Raw genomic sequence first — 23,251 nt, forward strand, 5'->3', positions numbered from 1 at the left:
GGAAGCAAGGCTGATTTAAATGCAAGAAAATGCTGGCCTCATTAAGCCCTAGGAAGTACTTGGAGCTGGCTGGAAGCTGACTTCTGGGGGCAGGTGCTTCTATACATCATTCAGTCGCTAATACAGAGGGTTCTTAACCCCACAGGGCATAGAGTGTGGGAGGGGCAATGTGGGCGGGGCGGTGTGGGAGGGAGTTTTAACTCTAAAACTGCCTTGGCAAACTATGTCCTGGGTACAGCTGTCCGTTGATTTCAATCAACTCATGCAAGAATTAAGAGCGTCTGGTTTATAGTGTTTGAGCTTAAGCGCTCTCTCTCTCTCTCTCTCTCTCTTTTTCAAAAGTGTCCCTGAAGACATAACGTGAGCAATTGTAGACTCCAGTGGCACTTTCGCCTCAAAGACGCTGAGGTTCTGCACCTGGCAAGGACGAAGGCCAGAAGGGAGGGCCCAGGGAATTCCACTCTTTGGGTTTGGGATGCGCTGCGCCGGAGTGCTGCGCCTTTAAGGTCCACTGGGGGCGTGGTGTCAGAGGCCTGGCACTTGCCAGGCTGGAGAGCCGGCCCGCGGGTGACTCGGCCACTGGGTTTGGAGTAGGATCTGCCGTGTGTTCCGAGGCGCCCACTTTCTGCAGCGTGCTTAGGCCCGCGGGCCATGCCCCGCAGACAGTAAGTGGGCATTGCCCGGGCTCTGGGAAGGCGAGGCGCTGCTTGACCCCGGCCATGAGCAGCTTCCAGCTGGAAGACTTTGTGGCGGGCTGGATCGGAGGTGAGTGTCATTGGGACACTTAGACCCACAGAGACTAAGGGCGCGCGCTGCAGAGCGTTTGCGCGCGTTGTTCTGGGTCAGCCCCGTGCGCTTCCAACACGCGCCCCCCTGCGTGCTCATCGCCGGCTGCAGGGAGCCCCCAGCACTAGTCCTCTTGGGTGGTCCTGCAGTTCCTTCCCGAAGCCAAACTCCTAGAGTTTCATAGCCATTCACCCCGAGCTTCTGATTTGCCTGGACGTTAGGACTTGATTTGGTAATGATTACACAGGCAGCCAGCCAATGAAGCCACGCCCGAGGGCACACATCCTTTGGGACCTACTGCGCACCTGAATTTGCGGACATGGCTCGCGGGAACTTTTGGGTTTGGTGGTTGGTGAATCCTAGGCTTGGGGTGGTGGTGAGACCGGGCTTCAAGTGCAGGCCGGCCCCAGGGGGTGCACGTTTGGCCTTAGGTGCCCAGTGACAACTGAGAGGACCCCTTCTCCAGCTGCAATCACTGTCAACCACCGCCCTCCTCCAAGTTTCCTCCTCCTGGCACTTTTGGGCCAGGTTGGTGCCTTCACCATCCCTCCCCGAGTTTCTCTGCTAGGGAAAGGATGGGTTGATTGGGCCAGAGTTATATCCATTTTCTTCTTTCAATCAAATAGGTATATCCCTCCTTTCTCAGCTATTTCGTGGGGGGGGGGTGTGTGGCATTTTAGGAACTTTGTTTATTGTGAAAAAAAAAATCTTTCTTTTGGCCCATCTAAGAGGAGTATCCTAAAAGGGATGTTAAATACAGTCCCTTCCTAACAAAGAACTAAACTAAGAGAAAAAGAGCAAGACATAGATAAGGCTGCAGGTCCTCCCCTCCCATCTAGCAGGTGGCCAAGTCTCTTCCACCCACAGATGACAGCAGGGCCTCTACTGCACACCTTCTTGATGTCTCCTTCCACACTGGTGGGCAGGCCTGTTGGCACAGCACCCTTTGGTAGGGCTGAGCTCTGCCTTCTAACTTGACCAGTCAGGGGCTGCAACTGGAGGCCCACTGGGCATATCCAAGCCCTCCTTGACTGGAAAAGTCTTCATCCATTTTTGGGAGACAGGCAAAGAGGGAAGACCCTTCTTTGGCCACCCTTTAAATATCAGACCAAGTTCTGAAGGCTGCAGGTGACTGAAAACTGACAGCAGAGGGTGCAGAGTCAGCTTAGCTCCAACCTCTGATTAGACAGAGGGCTTCCCCACACACACACACAGCATGGGTGGTCGGGGGCTGTCTTAGTCTGAGATTGAACTTTGTTAACACTAACAAGTGTTTGTTTTGCTTCAGTGAAATGATTGTGATGATGGTGAGTGTACTAACACTGAGTACTTAGTAGGTGCCAGGTGCAACTTAAGTGCTCAGTGAATAGTTTTAAAGCAAGTTTGTTGAGGTTTATTTTGCATATTATGTACTTCTCCCATGAGAATTACATGATTTTTAGTAACTTTATCAAGTGGTGCAAGCATCCCTATAAATTAGTAGTGGGGCATTTTCATCCTACAGTAAGATCTCTTAGGCCCAAAAACAGTGTGGCCCTCGTCTTCCTGGACAACTGCTGATTACTTTCTACAGATTTGCTATTCCTGGATACTTTGTATCAGTAATATATGACCTCTTGCATCTGCTTATATATATTTATGTAATTAGTTTACCAACTCCAACAATTGTTCCCATACTAGTTGCTTTCTCTGTCTGCAAATACATGGTATTCCAAGACCTCCTTACCTAGCTTAGCTGGTTAAACCACCTGTGCTGGCAGAGATGCTGCCTTCTTCGTCAGTGTGTTGGAAAGTTTGTCTTGGAAGAACAGCTGGGGTTTGATTGTCAGTCACCATCTTCCTTCCACAAGGCTGCCTTCATCCAGGTGGCTTCGAGACAGCCTTGCTTCCCTCCCAATTGTGCAAGCCTTGTGTGTGTGTGTGTGTGTGTGTAGACAGGCATTTTGTGTGCATGTGTGTGTGAGAAAATATCCAGTGCATCTATCACCTTTCAAAAGGAACTTAACAAAACAAAATCCAAAAACCATTCAAAAATGACTGTCCTTTTCTTAGCATCCTGTGCACGTCAGGCTCTCTGCTAGGCACTTTACATGCATTGTGTCATTGCAATGGAAAAGAAGATAGGTACTACCATTAAGCCATATTCCCATTCTATGTTTGTGAAAAGTGAGGCATGAAGAAGTTAAGTAACCTACAGGTAACTGAAAACTTGCTAGATTTTTCTCTTCATCCTCCTCCTCTTTTTAGTTGAAATTCACGCAATATAGAATTAGCCATTTCAAAGTGTATGATCCAGGACATTTAGTCCCTTTGCAGTGCTGTGAAACCATTGCTTTGTCTGTTCCAAAATCTTTTCCTTGTGAGCAATGAAGTAAATTTAAAATGGGGACCAGGCCTGAAGAATCCCAAGAGCAGACAAAGCCAGTGGTGTGTCATAGTGACCTTAACCTTGCTTAATTTGCAAACATAAGAAAAACTTAACTTGGTTATTTCTTATAAATGCTTATATCAAAGAAAAACAACTTAAGTTCAACTACTCAGAAGTAACATCTAACTAGGTGCTCTCCACAGGGTAGACCAAAGAAGGTGTACCAAAATTACAATTTTATTCTGCTTCAGTTTATTTTTTAATATGACCGAAGAACATCTTCTACCAACTGTACCATCACTCAATTCCCCCTCCCCCAGCCCTGGCACCCACTAGCCTGTTTTCTGTCTTGATGGATTTACCTATTCTGGATAAGTCATAGACATAGAATCACAATCTGTTGCCTTTTTGTGTCTGGCCTCCATCACTCAGCTTCGATGTGTTTTGGGGTTCCTCTGTGTAGTAGCATGGTTCAGTAACTTACTCCTATTCATAGCTAAGCAATATTCCATTGGAAGAATATACCACATTTTATTCATTGTACATCAGCTGATGAATACTTGGGCTGCTTCCCTAATCCTACCATGGACATGTGAGTCACATACCTGGTATTTGTTTTCAATTCTTGGGTGTGTACCTAGGACTGCAGTTGCCAGATCATGTAGTTCTATGCCTAACTTTGTTTTTTGAGGCATAGCCAAGCTGTTTTCCATTGTAAATACCCTCCAGCAACACATAAGTGTTCCAGTTCCTCTCCATTTTTTCTGACATTTGTTATTTTCTTTATTTCCTTAAATTATAGCCATTCTAGCTGATGTGATGAAGAGTCTCATTGTGATTTGGATTTACATTTCCCTAATGACTGATGACTTTAACCATCTATTCATGTGTTTGTTGAGCATTTGTATATCTTCTTTGGAGAAATGTCTCCCTAAATCCTTTCCCTACTTCAACATTCTTTTTTGGTGGTACTGGGGTTTGAACTCAGGGCCTCGTGTTTGCTAGGCAGGAACTCTACCACTTGAGCCACATCCCCTAAGCATTCTTTTAGTTTTGTATCCTAGTTACTAGACCCTTACTGAGTATATAATTTGCAAACATTTTTTTCATTCTGTAGATTTTCTTCACTTTCTAGAGAATGTCCTTTGATGTATGAAAGCTTTGAATTTTTATGAAATCCAATTTATCTATTTTGTCTTCTGGTGCTTATACTTTTGGTGTCATATCTAAGAGCTCATTGCAAATCCCAGGCCATAAAACTTTTTCCTTATATTTGATTCTGAGGGTTTTGTAGTTTTAGCTCTTCTGTTTAGGTCTTTGATCTATTTTGAATTAATTTTTATTTTTGGCAGTACTGGGCTTTGAACTCAGGGCCTCTCACTTGCTAAGCAAGTGCTCTACCACTCAAGCCACACTCCAGCTCTTTTTTGGTTTAGTTATTTTTGATAGAGTCTTGTGTTATTTTGTTTTTGCCTGAGACCAGCTTTGGACCACAATTCTACCCATAACTCCTGTCAGTTGGGACCATAGATGCACACCACCAAACCCAGCTCATTTGTTGAGATGAGGTCTCATTAACTTTTTCCCAGGCTGGCCTTCAATCATGACCCTCCAGCTCTCCACCTCCTGAGTTGCTGGGATTGCAAGTTGAATTAATTTTTTATATAGTACGAAGCAGGGGACTATCTCCATTCTTTTGCATGTGAATATCCAATTGTCTGAGCGCCTTACCTCCCTTTTGAGGGTACTTTTGTTTTTATTGTTGTGCTGAGTGTGGGTACATTGTAGTATTTACAAAGGTTCTTACAATATATCAAATATATCATACTTGAAGTCCCCCCCTCCGCTTGTCTCCCTCATCCCCTCTCTTAAGGCACAACCCAGGTTTAACTCCATTTTCTCCTGCCTTCCTTGGTAGCTGGGCCAATGCCTAGCACAGTTGCCTTTAGCAACTGACTGCTAACTGAGTGAATGCCCTAGCCCCTGTCCTATTCCAAGGCCCAACTGGTAGAAACTAAGAGTCCAGGCTCTGAGTGACCAGGTGTTCTTCTTTGACCTACAGGTGCAGCCAGTGTCATTGTTGGCTACCCACTGGACACAGTCAAGGTACAGTACCCATGTTTCCCATTACCTCTTGGGAAGGGTGTTGGGGTGGTTCTGCCTCTGGGACTGTGCATCCTGTTTCTGAATCCCCTGAGAGGCTCCAGTCAAGGTCAGGCTCTCTATTGCCAGCCCACGGGGGTGAGAGACATGCCAGGAGGCCTGGTTTGGAATGGCTCTCCCTTACTTATTAGCATTGATTTTGTTTCTGTGAACTGTGAATGTGTTGTTCCTGCCTGCATGTTCTCATGAGCTGGTGGGGTGGGAGGGAACAAGGCACTGGTGAGTGCCCTCTTCTAAGTCTCTGTGGAACGGAGCAATCGAGAAAGGCTCCAAGTGGGAAGTCACCTCTGATCCCAGAATGTAAGTTTGGGTTTCAAGTGATTAAACAAATAGACCAGACACAGGGAGTTACATGAGAAAAGGTACTTGTGGGAGGGGGAAGGGGGACCTGTGCTTGGGAAAAGCCAGCATGACCACTTTTGCGGATGCATCAGGTGCCGGATTGTATCTGTAGACCAGAATCCAGGCAAGGCAGGTCAGCACTCAATCCTCAAGGGCTTAAATGTCAGGTTCAAACTTCTTCCGACCTGGCTTGGGAGTGGGAGCCATTGTATCTTGATGAGACCCATGGGTGTGAGGACCCTGGAGCTGGCAGGACCACTCTGGCCTTGGGATGTACCCCTGAAAAGGGAGGAGGCTTGTCTCAGGTCACATAAGTTCAAAATTGAGGACTGAGATGCTGTATACGCATGTTATTTGACCCTATCCTACCCCACTATGCATCTCCAGGGATGAGCAGAACTCAGCCATGCCCTGGGGACATGGCTGTCAAGGGTGTCTCCTCACCACAGACTTCCAGACCTTTCTAGAACTCTTCCTGGATTGCACACAGAGGAAGGACCATCTCAGATGGCTGCTATAATCTTCTTTCTCGCCATCTTCCTCCCAGTATGATAATGGGCCTCTCTTAGATGAGTCAGGCCTGCTGTCTTCTTGATGGGGTAATCAGCACACTTGTCTTAAATATTTGAAGAAACCCTTTAAGTAGTAAAGGAGGGGTGTTTAGGGTCCTCAGGGGAGGTCTCAATCCAACAGGATGGCAAGCAGAGCCCAGAGGCAGGCAGTGGGCACACATGATGAGAGCAAAGCAGGCTCAGTGTCCCCACCTAGAAATGACATAAGCTTCCCATTGTATACAGAAGGAGAGGTGTGGAGTGCAGGAACCTGCCTCAGACTCAGAGTGGGGTTGTCATTGCTAGGGCTTAAAGCCGCAAAGTGAACTTGGTCCCAGGCCAGCTTGCTTCACTGGTCAGTGCCCTTTCCTGGAACAGACAGGAGCAGAGCCCAATAGAAGTTCCTGAATAAAGGAAGGTGGTCTAGAGCCACCTTCTCACTGCGGGCCTCCCTAGGGACAGCTCCCACAGGAGCTAGATGGAACTGGGCTCTGGTGTGTCTTCCCTTTCAGAGAATCCTTCTTTCTCCAGGCCACCTTGTCCTTGGCCAGCTAAGATTCTCTGCTGTTTGGGTTGAGGCTACCAAGGCCTGTGCTGTCCCCTTGCTTGTATGGGTGTTGAGAAGGAGGAATCAGAAGAACAAGGAGTTGGGACACAAGAGGCCTTCTTGGGGAGAAGGTGCAGGATGCTGCTGAAGCTAAGAGCCATCTTAATGCCCCTGCCTTTCCTGGGCACAAGGGCCAGTAGAAGCTGGGCTGCTGGGATCCAGTTCTCAGGGCACAGGCAGAGGAAGGCAGGCTCTCACACCCTCACCAGGTGACTGCTTTGTGATAATTTTCACATGTAGGGATTTCAGGAAACATGCACAGCATTTGTAAAGGAAGTGGCTGGGCCTTGAATTTGCAAAGGCTGAAATCAGTCATTGTCCTCAGACATGCAAGAGTTCATTATTTATTAAACACCTACTGTGTTTGCTGCACAGACCAGATTATCTGCTGTCAAAACTGGTCTTGGCAGGTGATGAGGGTCCTTCAATTTCAGTGTGTATGAGACTCACCTGGAGAGTCCCCAATTCTACCTTCTCTAGATACCCTGGTACAAGGAGCTTGGCACAGGACTGTGAATAAGTGGAAAACAAGCTTGACCTATCGGGGGATTCTGTGGCAGGGCTTTGGAGGACCAGGAGGACTGGTCCAGTCCCCACATTCACTGCTGGGACCAGGGGGCAAGGCCTTGGGGCTTACCAGCTGACAGAGACAACAACCAGGTATGCTTGCTCCAAGGAGGGCCCAAACCTCAGCTGCCAACCCTCATGAATGGTGAACCAGGAGCCCCCTTGGAGGGAAGAGTTGGCTGGCAGGAAGTACCGCAATGCCAAACACCTGCTTGAGGGCCTAATCAAGGTATGGGGGAGGGTAATGGGGCTAGCAGGAAGCCTTGTTATTATATAAGGGATGTCTGAAGAGAAAGGGACCAGTGGAGCTGGCCTGGGGACTTAGGAAGCAGCCATTAACCACCCAGGGCTCTGAGGATTCTGCAATGAGGGAGGCAGAAAAATTTTACAAAGAGCCATACAGACAAAGTTGAGTGCACAGTGCTTATGGCAGAGGCACAAGCTGGAACAAAGGCCTCAGGGTAGGAACAGGCCTCATATATGTTCTCAAGGAAAGCAGAGAAGGCTAGTGTGTATGTCATGTCATGTGAGTGGGAAGGTGGGGACGCGGTGTGACATTAGTGCAGGGTGGGGGCCAGGCCTTGGCCTCCAGAGCCCACCAAGGAGGATTTTGGAACAAGTTCATGTCTGAAGCAGACTGATCAGATTCTCAAGGCTAGATCACTGCTACTCAGAGATGGGGCTCATTTCAGCCACTCCCCAAGGCTCTTGAGCCAAGCCAGGCTGTCAAACACTCCTACCCCATGGTAGCTGCAGATGCCTACTGAACTCTTTCTGGTCCCCACAAAGCTGGCTTGTTACCTGCCCAGAGCTGGACCTCCCCAGCCAGTGCCTTCTAACCCTGCCCTGTAAAGAACACCACTTAGCACAGAGCAGAACACGGGTCTGGGTGAGAACACCTACTGAATGAGTGACTATCCCAGATCTCCTCCCAGGACAGGCGCCTGCTGTATACCTCTCCAGGGCTGGGCCTTCTGGAGACTCAAGAGACTCAGGTGTTGTATCTGACATCCCCCACAGGGTTCAGGCAGTCCCTGACTTCTCCACGCTTTGAGACTCACCTAACTTGCTCCTAGCCTGCTCTATACGGAATTCATTTGGCAAATCAATCTAAGCGTGATCAGCTAGAAGGCAGCAGGCCAAGCCACAACGCAGAGGCCTTGGAACCATGCCGGCTCTGGGGCTGAACGCACTGCTTGCCATTTCCTGCTGACATAGCTTTCTGTTAAGTTGGGCACAACTCCTGGTTTACAGAGTAAATCTAAGATAAGGGTGGTTCCTGGTACCCAGTAGGCATTCAGAATTGGGAGCTGCTATTTTTAACATCATTCTATATAAACTAAGTTTTTCTCAGTTACTACATTCTGTGAAAGTATCTATCTGGGTTTCAACCACATTTGGAGAATGTGTTTTGAAGTCTCTGTCCTAAATGGTCTACATAAATTTCTCTTCTGGGGACCTATGAGGACACCTTGAAATGGCCAGTTATTCTCCTGACTGGCTTCTTCAGTTGACTGATTGTGTTGCTGCTAGTCAAGTGTGCACCTCTGTGTGTCACAGCAAGGAAAAGGACCACTGTTTCTCTAGGTTGGTTGATGAAAGCGAGTCAGTAAAAATTGGTTGAGTGTGTGAGAGATTTAACTGTAAGATACTGGGAGCATGTATTCATTTCCTCCACTGCTGTAACAAATGACCACAAACCTAGTAGTGAAAACAATAGAAATATATTCTTTCACAGTTCAGGAAGCTCTTTGTGGGCTCAGAGGGGATTCTGCCTCATGCCACTCCCCTGGCTCCTGCTGTGCTGGCAATCCTCAGTGCTGCATGGATCCAAGTGGCATTACTCCAGCCCCTATCTCTGCCTTTCCCTCAGTGTCGCTGTGTCAGATCTCTCTCTCCTCCCTAAGGACATGAGGCATTGGCTTTAGGTCATGAGTGAGGCCCCTGCCTTGCTGCACAGGTGAGCCTGTCCCCTGTACCGTCACCTGGAAAGGTTGGGGCCCCTCTCCTTTCCCACCGTTCTTCCCTGCTCTTCTTTCGGAGGCAGAAGATCTAGTCCATGTTCAGCCTGAGAACCTTCTGCAGAGACACCAGCCTAGTGATGGAGCTCACATGTCCTGCCTTGGGTCCAGATTTAGAGGCATGCGGTTGGGCCCTTGTTCACTCTGGAACTTCCTCCTTCCTTCCTTCCTTCTGGCTGACATTTTCTCTAGAGTCCCTGCCCACTGGGAGAGACCTGGGCAAGTCCAACTAACAATCTAGTCCTCACTGCCTTGCCTTAAGTGACCCAGGGCATGGCACTTTGCCCTCCTGAGCCCCCATTTTCTTGTCTGTAAAATTGGAAAAGAGCACCTCCCTGGTGAGACTGTTGTGAGAATTACTCATGGAAGTGCTGCAGACAGAGCCAGGAGTGAGACGGCCCTGCCCTGATGAATGGCTGACATTTAGGGGCAAAGGGAGGCAGACGAGTGAGGTCCCAGGACTCGCCTGTAGAAGAGCCCATCTACCAGGCCCTGGGCTGCTGACCCTGGTCAAAGGCTCCTCTCCCTTCTCAGTCACAGCAGAGAAGCTTGCTGCTGGTTACTCAGGGGCACAGGCCATGATTTTCTGGCATCTGGATCTGTGTGAGAATGAAGTCGAGTTGTTTTAAGTCACTCCAGCAACAATAGGAAGGTAATACGGGCAGACATCTTTCCTCATGTGTAAGCTGCAGTGTCTGTGCCTCACAGTGTTTATAGGATTCAGTGAGGTTATGTTCTACAAGATGCCTGGTATGCAGTTGGTACACACTAAATGCCAGCTCCTATTCTAATTTGGAGTCCTGGAGCTTTGGACTTTGCTACTGTCCCCAAGGTCCTACCAAGTCCTCTACACGTATGATACACCTTTGCTCTGTGGCTTTGAAATTATTCTGGGATCCAGGATTTTTGCTCCTGGCTGGAGTTCCCTCCAGTACCATTTGTTTGAGTGGTAAAGCCACTTGATCCCTCCAGGTGAGTCTATCATTCTGTGGATTCACTACTGAAGGACACCCCTGGCAGAGCTGGGGATAGCAGAGAACAGTGCTGGGCTTCATGATGGCTCTGAATGGGGCACAGAGAGGATCCTATACCACCTTCCTGGACCCTGTCATTGTCCTGGTTGTTAGGAACACCCTACTTATGGTGGACTTCTTTGGTTCTGCTTCACCAGGAGACAGCAATGAAAAATTGCATTTCTTTTGCCATCACCAGGTTGTCTTATCCATAGCACTCACCTTCATTTAATGAAACTTTATCCTTGGGAATTATTTTCTATTTGCTATATTTTCCAACCCCACTAGGTTGTAACTTCCATGATGTCCTTGACATTTTCATTTTTACTGCTGAATTTCCTGAGGTTGGAACAGACTTATAATATAGGTAGTCAACAAATACTGGTTGAATGAGTGAATAAATACATTTCTTTATTATGACTATTGACCAATATTATACTATTTTCTATGACTACATATGCAGTGCTGGGGATTGAACCAAGTGCCCCACACATGCTAAGAAAGTGCTCTACCATTTAAAACTATATAAGCTAAAGGTTACAAAAGATACCCCTGCTTATTATAGGAAAGTTGGGAATGCAGAAAAGTTCCATGCAGAAAAGCGTCACCTAGGAAACAGCCACTTTGGTGGTGTGTGCTCCTCTGGGGGCTTCTCCACCTTTCTCAGAGTTAAGCTCAGGTAGTTTGTGGGAAGTTAACTGCTTCTCTGGGTCTTAGCTCCTTATTGCATACTGGGTCCTGTGGGATCAGGACCAGTGTTTCCTCCTTCTGTGTGGCTCTCACAGCTCCTTCCTGCCTAGGAATGTCATTCTGTCCATACTAAGAAAGCATTTTTATGGAGAACTCTAGGCCACACATGTTAAAAGAAGCGGAACTCTCTGAAACTAGGGTAGGGGGTACTCTGAGCAATTTTGTGCCTGTCATCTGCTGCCCCTAGTCATCACCAAAGCCAGCTTCCATAAGGGTACCATGCCTTTGTCATCTAACCCTTCACTTAGCCATTGCATGGTTGTTACTGTATCAGGACAAAAGGGAAGGAATATGGGTGGCCCTTCCCTAGTGAGGTAATCCAACGTAAACCCTGCATAAACAAGCAACTAGGGCCACTGTGGTGCTAAGCTCAGTCCCAACAGAAGAGCAGGAGCCAAGGAAGTCTTTCGGGGGTGGAACAGCCAGAGCAAAGAGCTGCAGGTGAAAAGGATGCCCCAGGGACCGGGAAGTGTGCATGGCAGGCAGGGCGTGCCGGGGAAATGGCCCAGGGAGTGAGAAGCAGGCCTAGGTGCTCCCTGGGGACCTCCTGGGAGAGTTTGATGGGAGGCGAGGGCTTTAAACAGTGACATGGTTTCATTGATGTTTGGAAAGGATCAGTCTGACTTTTGTGTAGAGAGAAGATATGGAGGTGAGGCCTGGAAGAGCCCAGGCCATTGTCTGGGTGAGAAATGATGGAGGGAGGAAGCAAGGGGCTGGTTCTAGGTAAGAACAGCAGGTCTCCCCAAGGACATTCAGGAGGATGAGTGACAGAATGTAGCAGGCAGGTGAGAACCACAGTTTGGCTTTCTGTATGCAAGAGACAGGGGCCACAGGGTCAGCAACCATTATGTTATTCAGCTAACTGGCCTTGGTTCTTCTTTTGGGCAAAGTGGACTTTGTCTGTGTTGATCAAGGCTGAATGTGACATGAAAGGAGGCTGCCTGCAGAGCACCAAGCACCAGGCAGGCCAGGAATGAACCGAGGCCTCTGTCCTGGTGTCACTTTTTGCAGGGCCTTTCCGTCTCTTTTGGGGCATCTTTTGGGGCTTAAGGATGTGACTGATCTCTGAGCAGACCCACACCCTCGTCTCTCTCCACAGACTCGTCTACAGGCTGGTGTGGGCTTCGGGAATACACTCAGCTGCATCCGCATGGTGTACAGGAGAGAAAGTGTAAGTGCCCCTCGGGTGGGTGGGTGGAGTGATGCCTATAAGCATCTCTCTCAGACTGGGGGCTGGGACACTCCCACACTGGCCAGGAAGTCACTCATTCCTGCTCCTCACATCTCATCTCTCACCAAGTATTACAAGTATTACATTGCCTTAACTCGCCTATCACCCAGTGCAATACTACTGGGGAAAAACTGGTTTTGTGTGACCTCTCTGGAGAAATACTGGAGTTTAGAGTCACAGTGTGGAAAATTCCTCCAAACACAAGGTGACAGTTTTTCAAGCCAGAATGAGTGGGGATACACTGTGTGCTGACAGACTCCCTTCATCTGGGTATGGTGGGAGCCAGCATTCAGAGTCTAGGATGCCACAGCTCACCATCTGACCCAGGCTGTTTCTTTTCAAAGGGAAACTGAATAACGCTTTGTAGAAGACACATGGGCTCCCTTCTTGAGAATTAGCACTTCCCACCCACCCCCCTTTTGCGGGGAATTTAAGATAGATTTTAGAATTTAGGAGGAAATAACCTGATTTAAAGAAATGGTCAAGTGTAAGTCTGTGGCTTTTCCATGAGTCCCAGGAAATGTGACCCATTGTGGCTGTGGTCTCCACTAGCTTGATCCAAGTGCTCTGCAGCTTGGGAAGCCTCCTGCAAGTTCTTTGAGATTCACAAATCAAGTACATTTTTGCCTCTCTGTGTTGCCTTAACCCTGTCTCCACCGGCTGCTTTGAAATCAAAGCGAGCACTGCAAACCCAGTACTTGGTGTGCCAGGGTAAAGTTGTGCCACTCCCCATTCCCCAGAAAAGTGGCCATTGATTCTCCCTTTTGGCAAACATTCACAGTGTCTGCCACCCAGCATCCCAACTGCGGACTTTAGTGGGGACTCTGGGAAGTATTTCTGAGACACTGTGGCTACTGGCTAAGCAAAGTCCCAAGTTATTGGAAGGACCTTGTTATGGAAGAAGAGCCTGAAGCAGGGTGTGCGCAGGTATGTGTGTGTATATGCACATGGGAGTGCATGCACACGTGTGTGAGATGTCCTGCCTGTGGCAACATGCTCAGAATTATCAGTTTTGTGCACAGCTGTGTAAATGACCAGTTTGTACAGTGGCTTCCTTTTTCATCTTTGGCACATGTGTGCTGTCCCGACTCTTCCAAGGGCCTGTGGAACTTTCCAGTTTTCCTCAGAGTCTGTGGTGTTCACTGAGAATGCAATAAAGAAAGGAACCTGACCCTAGTGGGCAGCATCGCTCCCTAGCCTGCTGTGTCCTGTGTGTGTTCATAGTCCCTTTTTGTGTCCTCCTGGGGCTACCCTCTCCAGCCACTTTTGTCAGGACACTCATGCTCAGGGGCCCCCATCCATAGGCTGGCCCAGGGGGCTTCTTGTAGAATGCCCCCATCACAGATGAGTGGATTGTACTGTCAGATTGTCCTTTCCTACCCCTTATGCTGTCCCCAGACTATAAGCTCAGTGGGGTAGAGACTGCTTCTTGCTTGTTCTGCAGGGTCTAGCCCATGGCAAGTGACCAGAGACTGCTTCATTTGAGTGGCAGATGGGAAGGTATGTGGTGCTTGGCCAGCCCACTGCTCCTTAGGGCTCCCCAGGGTCACCCTGGCTAGCTCCAGATATTGCCATTCATGCAGCAGACACAGGTCCCAGGCTAGAGCACCACTGTGCAGGAACCAAAGTGTCGTACAGAGCAACTCCTCAGGACTGGAATGATCGCCTAGGAGTGGGGAACAGTCCCCACCCATGGTCTCTTTGGTATCATTGGTCTCATCAGATTTTCCATGCTCTTCACTGACATAGTAGTTTATTTATCTCAGTGTGAACCCCATCACCCTCAGGTTAGGGAATCAGGGGAGCCCTGCACGTCACCATGCAGACAGAGGGTCCCAGTGGGGTACAGCCCTAGCCTCATGCTTCCTCCCACTGGCTCTTGCCACAGGTGTTCGGTTTCTTCAAAGGCATGTCCTTCCCTTTGGCCAGCATCGCTGTCTACAACTCGGTGGTGTTTGGGGTCTTTAGTAACACACAGAGGTTCCTCAGCCAGCACCACTGCGAGGAACCCGAGACCAGCCCTGGCCGCAGCCTGTCTGACTTGCTCCTGGCCAGCATGGTGGCTGGCGTGGTCTCTGTCGGGCTGGGCGGGCCGGTGGACCTCATCAAGATCCGGCTACAGATGCAGACACAGCCATTTCAGGAAGGTAAGTGGCCAGGGGAGGGGAACCTGGTGCGGGAGACCTTGTGACTCTTCTCTGGGTGGCTGGATCCTGGATGCCGCTGATAGCATCCTTGTTATTGAGTGAGCAGCACCTACATTAGTAGGTAATGGTCAGCATTAGCACTCTTACCTGTAGTTGTAACTACCACTGGTCACACACCACTCTGTGCCAGCACACAGAGCTCTATAGGGGTTCTCTGACTCCATCTCCATGACAATTCTGTGAGGCAGGTACTGTCTTGACCTCTGTTTTACAGATGACAAAACTGCAGTTCCCAGAGGCTAAGGTACTTTCTCAAGAACACACACCTGGGGACAGGACAGGGAGGACCAGCTGCATAATTGACAGTGCAAAACAAAATGCACTGCCCCCTTGTCCAAAAATGATTGCAAGTTTTATAATGGCCACAGCAGAGCATTGAACTGACTGTGGGGCCTATGTGACTGCACAGCCTTCATCCCCATGAAGCTCTCCCTAGGCTGAATTGGGACTCATACCCCTATATGGCCTGTTCTGGAGCCCATGGTCCTAGCCTCACCGGCCAGGAAGTATAACAGGAGAGTACACACACTTGGCCACACGTCTCCTCTCCATCTGCTCCAGCCCTCAGTGTTCTTTAGACTTTCATTTCCTGGTATGCAGTGCAGCTACTACTTCCACAAGCTACCTCTCATTTCCTTCTCACTAGGAATTTTCCATGACTTTCATCAGGAGTGGCTGTGACCAGGGAGGAAGGGAAGAACATGCAGTGCAAAGCAGAGAGTGCCACTCTGGAGGAAGGGCAAGCTGGGTGTCCTACAAGATATATACTTCAATGCCTTGGGGTTTCCTTCTCAGCTCTTCTACTAATTTCCACCACCTTCCAGGGCCTCAGTCCTTCCTTCTGTATAATGGAAGGGCTGGAGCCCTGGTCCCTTTCTGTCACCTCATATGTAAGTCTCCTCGTACTAGCAGATCTCTGAATGGCCACTGTGTGATCCCTCTGCCCACAGAGGTTGGGGTTCAGTTGTGTGTCACAACCGGAGCCCCCAGAAGCTCACTCGGGAGCATCCTCACCCAGGTCTCTGACACTCTGCCTGGGTGGTGTGAATATGGTGCCTCTCCCAGACATGCAGAAGGCCCAAAGCCCAGCTCCTCAAAAGCGTGCTGAAGTGTCAGTATCATTATGGGGGAGACCCAGGATAACAAAGGTACCACCGGGGACCCCACTTCATCCATTTGCCATAGTCATGTAGCTGGTACAACTAGTTTGACCAAAGAGCTATAACTCTGAGAAATGTTTCAAACATGCTTCACTGGTCCCATCCCAGAGGCAGAAGTAGATGGAGAGGACTGAAGGGCTTCGTGAGCAGGCTTAGATCCTAGGTGTCCTGGCCCCAAGCTGACTGCTTGCTCTGTCCCATCTATTTCAGAAAAGCTCGCCTTAGTCTCAGGTGCGGAGAACATCTCTTCATAAGTCTTAAAACTCCTTGGGGTCCAGATGGTTGAAGAAGCTCAGGGATGAGGCTCCCCAGCTCCCGAGAATAGCCCCACTTCACCTTCTTCACCACCTGCACCTTGTCTCTTGAAGGAGAGGAAAATGGGATGGGGTGTGTGTGTGTATTGTGTTGTTGGGGCTGAGCTACCAGTGGGGACACAAAGGAAGATGTTTATCGAAAAAGTCTCTCCTTGGACTGGAGGTATTGTTCAAGTGTAGAGACCTGCCTAGCAGGTTTGAGGCCCTGAGTTCAAACCCCAGTACTGCAAAAGAAAGGGAAGGGAAGAAAGAGAGAAAGAAATGCCCTCCTTCAGAAGGCTTGGGACATTTGGAGATAAGATAACAAGTGAGATTTCTTGGAGGGTTTGATGCCATCCTGTGCCACCTTCCTCCATCCCCACCCACCCTGTAGAGGATGCTGGGATGGTCGCAAGCCAGGATCTGAGGAATAGGAGTGCTGACACTGGTTAGGAACATTTGGAGACTGGAAAAAGGTGGGAGGCAGCCAGGGAAATATACAGACCCAGAAAAGGCCCCAAAAATGAGCATGAAGCTCTTGGGCAATGTTGGATGACTGAGCAGCCACCATTAGCAGCTGGGCACACAGTGGTGAACAAATGACTCCATCCTTTCATTACCTAGGGTAGCATCCAGCCAAAAGCCAGACAGAATTGGGTGGGTTGGGGGAGTAGATGGGTTCTCAATTTGGCTGGGTTCAGAGAGGGCTTGGGAGCAGGGTGGGAGGAAGACCTAGAGGTCAGGACCATGAACCTGCTCAGCGTAGTGGAGAGAGTCATCCAGGCCTTCCTGGCCTGGGACATGGGGGGCTGGGGTGTGACCCACCTGGACTGAGGCTCTTTGAATTTGCCCATCCAGGAAGTCTGGACCCTTAAAGAGCCCTATCTCCTGAGTAAACCTTTGAGCAGTGAGAACATAGGGACTTTTGAGCTGTGGAAGACACTTGAGAAAACATCTGAAGATGGGTTGGTCTCCCTGACCCCCTCCTGCATGGGCACATGTGGCCGGTTCATCTGTGCTGTCAATGAGAAACCTGTTCTCTTGTTCTCTTAAATAAACCCCTCATGGCTGCAACAGAAAATGAATTCATGTTTATCCATCCCAGTGTGCCAGGAGATAGGTCCTCTGGGAACACAGAGAGGCTGTCAGTAAGAGGCCTAGGACTGGCAAAACTCTGAGTCCTCAGTGAGTGGACCCAAAGCTTAGCTTAAGACAAGGACAAAGATGTTTTTCCTGAGCACATGGAGGGAGAATAGTTACCAAGACTGGAGGGCCAGCCTCAGCAATGCCCCACAAGCTTCTGAGACCTGGGCTGTCAGATCGGTAACAGTCATACAGCTTGCACAGCCTGTATTCATTGAGCCCTTACTATATGCCAGACACAGTGCCAAAATTGTTGTATACATACTTGATCTTTGGAACACCTTGATTCCTGGAATTTACAAAGGGGAAACTGAGACATAGGCTTCACAGCCTGAAGTCTCCCTTGAGAAGGAGGGCTGACTCTGAGTCCACAGACAAAGTTTCTGCTTCTGTCCCAAGATTTTGTAGAAACCCAGAAGGCTTCAGCAACTTTGGTGCCACTGGGCCACCTAGGCCTTGCATAAAATCTTTACGCACAAAACCAGCTTCAGATTTTAGGGAGGAAGGTAAGCTAGGAGCATGTCTCAAAAATAATATTGCTTAAGAAATGGGTACAGCTATTGGGATCCCAGGAATGGATCTGAGTTACATGGCATTGGGCCATCCCTGTGTGTGGACTGCTCTTCCTCACCTCCTGGTACAGTTGCGTGGGGAAGGACTTGGTGCCCATAGGTGACAGGCAGAGTGAACTACTAGGGAAGGACTAGGGAGGCAGACAGAGGGTTACCAGACAGTATTTTCTCTATGAATCTCAGCAGGAAATGAGGAAGGATGTGGTTTTCTTAGGAACCCTTTAGGCCTGAAGTAGAAATTTTAAAGACTAATTGGAACCGGGGAGGTAACATTTGTGTTTGTCTGTGTGTGTCTGTGTGTGTTACTGGGGTTTGAACTCAGGGCCTACACCTTGAGCCACTCCACCAGCCTTATTTTTTTGTGATTTTTATTGTTGTTGTTTGCTTGTTTATTTGAGATAGGGTCTCGTGAACTTTTTTTAGTCTGGAGCTGGCTTTGAACCATGATCCTCCTGATCTTTGCCTCCTGAGTAGCTAGGATTACAGCCGTGAGCTATCGGTGCCCTACTGACTCACAGCCCTCTTACCCTATGTTTCTATTTTCCTCTTTTGATAAGAAGATGAACAAAGGACATATTTCCCTGTCTGCCTCCCTCTGCTGTTTGAGAAACAACAGTTCAGGCATAAAGTGTCAGCTTTGGTGTCCGGGAGACAGTTAAGAGTGGTGAGAGCTGGGCGCTGGTGGCTCATGCTTGTAATCCTAGCTACAAGGTAGATGGATCATGAGGATTGTGGTTTGAGGCCAGCCTGGGCAGATAGTTTGAGAGACCCTATCTCAGACATACCCAACACAAAAAAAGGGCTGATAGAGTGGCTCAAATGTTAAAGTACCTGCCTAGCAAGCACGAGGCTCTGAGTTCAAACCCTAGTACTGCCTCTCCCCCTGAAAAAATATGTGAAGACTGGTGAGCTGGGTCCACATCCTTCCAATAGGGTGGCCGTGACTCTGCTCCACCTAACTTGTCATGTGCCTCTGACTTTTAAAAAAGATGGAAAACTAGACTTTTCTATATGTTATTTCAGTTGGAAATTATTACGCAATTCAATTTAAAACAAACACAAACAGAACACTATGTGATCCCAACCTGTCTGAACCAAACAGAGTAGGGCCAAAGCTGACTGCAAATATAAATAAGGTCTCTGCTCTGGGTCAGGCCCTCTCTGTGTGGTAACTTTGCTGACCAGGGCATTTCTAGGCATCCACGAGATTGCTCTTGGATTTTGGTTTTACCCCAAAATTGCCAGTCCACTTCCAGAGTGATAACCATGTGGTGTGAGAGGCAGGAAAGTACAAACTGCCTGAGGCTTCTCTGATTTGCAACTTGTGACAGGTGGACCGGAGGCCACGTTGAGTGAGAGCCCAGCTCATCTGGTTGGATGAGTGGCAAATAGAGAGTCAGTGACTTCCTTCTTACTGTGTAGTGGTTGTGAGCCATGACTGAAAATTTATAGGCAACAAAACACTAAAGAGAGAGGAGGGAGAAAATGTTTCTCTATCCAAGTACAACCCAGAAGAGGAAATGCGCACTGTGGATACATTAGTGCACTTCCTTTTCCTGTTCTGTATACTTAGGTAAAGATTTTTAAAGGTTATACTCATGCTATACATAATTTAATGTCCTTTTGTATAGAACATTATAGCAGAAACATTTTCTATGTTAAAATAGCATATAAACTTTAAAATAGACAGGTAATTCTTTAAATATATAATACCCTAGGAAACACAGACATATACACTGTTAGACTAACTACCTCTAATCCTACTTCCATCAAAACTGAGAAACTTTGGCAGGCTCACCTAATGTCACCAAGCCTCAGTTTACTCACAACAATAGTAACTACTTTCTAGCTGGATAAAATAGAATAATGTAGCATCTGTGAAGATCTTGCCCAAGTCTGGCATATTGGGAACATGGAAGTGAGTGTTCACTGTACTTTTGTAAGTGCATTATCTTCCTCCTGGTGACCAGTTAGGCTGTTTACAGCTTGTCCCCAATGCAGTTTGTGATCAGCAAATTTGTTTACAAAGAGGCATGTTCATTTAGGGCTCTTTTCCTAAATGTGTGGGCTCTTTGATTCATAAGTAGGGTCAAAGAGTAGGCCATTTTTAAGATTCTTGGTACACATTGTGACATTGTTATTCAGAAGGGCTTATCACAGTATGCCAACAGTTGTTGAAGTTTGCAGGGAACTTTCCCTTGATGCTGATACCACTGTACATGAAATAACAGTTATCCTTCCTGCAGACTCTTCCGGCTCTCCAGAGGTGTTCTTCCAGTGGGATGAAGAGGGACCTGTGCTGCTTGGCAAGTTAGGAGGGCTGGCCTGGATTTGTTTGATTGTGCCTTTCACAGTGAAGAAACTGTACCTTCCCTTTTAATGCTATTATTACCTTTTGCATGAGCATGAACCTAACTGGGGATCTGCCTGAGCTGGAAGTTGGGGCCGGTTTCTAGAACCAGCAGTCCCTGTGCTGCCCAGGCCATTTCCATTCAAAGCTTAATTAATGGGCAGATCCTAAAGCCTTCCACCCAGCAAGTGGGTCAACCTTGGAAGACCGGGGTGGGGGGGATCTAGGATTAGCTGGGGCTGGCTACCCCCATCATGTTACTAGGCCCAGCTGGAGGCAAGGGCTGTGTGCTGCCTCTGTTAGAACTCACTCTTGGAACTCTTTGTTCACAGCACTTCCTGAACTCTCCATCTAAGCCAGGTGGAATGGGTAAAGCAGAGAGAGGTGCTGGGTACACACCCTTCCTACAGGGAGCCCTGAGTCTGAGGTAAAGCCAGATGTGTATGGAAATGAGAATGGTCCCAGAAAAGGCTCTGGAACCTCCTACTTTGACTGTATGAGTCAGGAAGGCTCCAGAGAGGGAGGAGCTGTTGATGAGATCTTTGAGTACTGGGTAGGATTTAGAGATAGGGTCGTGGGACAGAGTGTGTATACTGAGGGAGCAATGGAGGGCAAGGAAAGAGGCAGGCATGAAGCAGGGTGATGGAGCTGTTTTATTAATCAGTTCAGGGGTAGGGGTGTGGAGGGAAGTGGATGAGTTACCAAAGCATGGATGGGCTAAGATTCTATTAGATGGGCAAAGAAGTAGCTTGGACACCAGAGTGACCCCACCAAAGCTGCATGGTAGGAACATGGATGTGACCATCGAAAGGGGAGAAGGGGTGGATGCATTGATGTGGAGGCTGCTGCCCCAGCCCAGGGCAATGGGAACAGAGAGATGTGGCAGATCAAAAGCATTGATGGTGCAGAACCAAGAGGTCAAGCACAATTTGAGGAACATGTCAAAATGGCCCTAGGATTTCAAAGTTGGACAAGGATGAGGGCAGTGGAATCTGCCCCATAAGAAACACAGCAGTAGATAAAGTATGTGGGATGGAGTCATGATCAGAAAATACTGGCTGTCACTGCTGCTGTCTTTGGACCCTTGCTGAAGGGACAGGAAACAAGACTATGGTGAGTTTGGCCTGGTTTTGTGTTATGTAAGGTGCTTGTGGGACTACAGCTGGCAGCCTTGGGCCTGGAGGGTGGACAGAGGAATGCTAGGCATAGAAGTGACAGCCAAAGTCATGGCCTTAGACGTAAATGCCAAGGGAGCTTCAGAAAAGAAAGTGGACATTGATGTAAAGCCTGGGGAAAGGTGTGTGGGGAGGCACAAAGAGTTACACTGGAGTTAACAGCTGTAGTTAACAGTTATAGAGACCATAGCCTGTGCACAGTGCTAATACGCATTCCGTTATGAAGTCATCGCAGCAACTCTGTGAAATAGCTGCTCTCAATATCTTTCTTTTACAGGCAGGGAAACTGAAGCTTGGGTTGTGGGACTTATTTGTGCTCCTCCAATTGCCCAAGCTATGTAACTCCATGACCACTAGGAGCAGGGTCCTGAGACACTGGTGTTACCAAAGTAGGGTGGAGGGGAGTGTGGTGGGGAGGACTGACATTGGAGATAGAGATGGAGTGGAGAAGGAAAAGAAGAAAAACTTCTTTCCAAGTTAAGAGAGAAAGAAAGAGAGAATACAGAAGGCAAGAGGAAGAACAAGGAAGAAGTTGGTGTCAGAAGGACTGGCTCCACCGCACAGAAAAGAATCTAGGCAAAGAAAGGGGATAAGTATAGCCAGGGTTGGAGGAGAGGCCCTACTTTCTGGACATGCCAAGAGTAGACAAGTTGTATTTGAAAGGTAAGCAGCAGAGAGTGCCAGCTGAGGGTGGATCTCGGCAGGCAAGATCATCAAGTCCATTCTAGGATAGGAAGCCATTTGAGTCCTAGAATCTGAGTGGTGACAAGATGCGCGCAAAAGCATTTCTCTGGCTTCCCAGAGTCCTCAGAGATGTTCAACTTGGAAGGTCAGGAACTATTCATTGGTTTGTCTCTTTGGCAACATAATTGCATTGCTACCATAAAGATGTGTGACTGCCAAGAAAAACATTCCAGGCAGGTTCACCCTGGGGAAGAGTAGCACTTATTTCCAAGACTTACCCAATACAAGGAGAGAATTATCAATAGCAGATCCCTGAAAGGACACACATTCCTCCATTAAACTCCTAGAAAGGGAGACTTATGGGAAGTCAGGAACACCTGGAATATGATGACGGACACAAATGCCTGGAGACCACCCAGGGCTGTACAGCCTGGGACACCTTCTCAATAGGCTACCAATAGGAAGTAAGGACTTAAACACTGCCCGCCTACAAGTGGAAGGAGGAGGCTTGTGAAGAGGCCAGGCATATAGTCATGCAGTTCAAAAGTCCTTGAGTTCTGGACACTTCCACTGGGTTCTTTTCAAACTGTCCCATGCGGCTACCAGAGATTAATGAAGGCTCATACAACATAATAAACCCTTATAAAAGTTATGTGCATTGGTGACACATCATTTGTTCTTTGAATCAATTGACAAGAGCAAGTATTGTCCTTGATTCTGAACTTGATAATCAGTCTTGGTCATTCTTGGCCCCAGATTGGCATTTGTGATCTCTCATAGTAGGCTTGGCTGCAGGCCTGAGCTTGGCAGGTCCAGTACTTTCAGAACCCAGAGTCACATCAGGACAGGGTAATGCACATCAGAATGATAACTATTTCCCACGACTAGAGTGTGTTTCTGTAACACATTTTAGTAAAGTGTGTTTGCCAACATTCTCTTTTAATGTTCGCAAAAACTGAAGGAGGAGGACAGTCATCCATTTGAAGGGGGGGATGACACTAATCCATCCCCCCACCCCCCACCCCCGCTTCATAGATGATGAGGAAGCAAAGGTCCAGTGATGTTGAGTCCCTTGCATAGGGTTATACAGTAAATGACAAATGAGCAGGAATGAAAACTGGCCCCTAATGCAGGGCTCTTCCTGCTAAAGCATTCACCTGTCTTGGCCTTCCAGGTCCTGGGGAAACAGCTGGACTCTTTAGAAACGGGAAGTAGGTGCAAGTTTCCTATTCATAATATCCTGGAACAGTGGTCTGAGGTGTCCAGCA

General features: G+C 48.2%; 1 protein-coding gene across 4 annotated transcripts in view; it reads left to right on the top strand.

The window, feature by feature from the left end:
* The first annotated feature begins 543 nt into the window (after nt 1-543).
* Slc25a48 (solute carrier family 25 member 48) overlaps nt 544-23,251 on the top strand; it is a 39,155-nt gene continuing 16,447 nt past the window's right edge. For all 4 annotated transcript variants that reach the window (XR_012442912.1, XM_074058840.1, XM_020187349.2 and 1 more), the window contains exons 1-4: nt 544-765; nt 5,217-5,260; nt 12,268-12,339; nt 14,288-14,546. Coding sequence is in view for 3 of the 4 variants with exons in the window: in XM_074058840.1 (XP_073914941.1) it covers nt 720-765; nt 5,217-5,260; nt 12,268-12,339; nt 14,288-14,546 (421 nt within the window). In the remaining variant the exon portion in view is untranslated. The remainder of the gene's footprint in view (nt 766-5,216; nt 5,261-12,267; nt 12,340-14,287; nt 14,547-23,251) is intronic.

The sequence above is a fragment of the Castor canadensis genome, chromosome 16 (assembly GCF_047511655.1).
Source record: "Castor canadensis chromosome 16, mCasCan1.hap1v2, whole genome shotgun sequence".
NCBI lineage: Eukaryota > Metazoa > Chordata > Mammalia > Rodentia > Castoridae > Castor > Castor canadensis.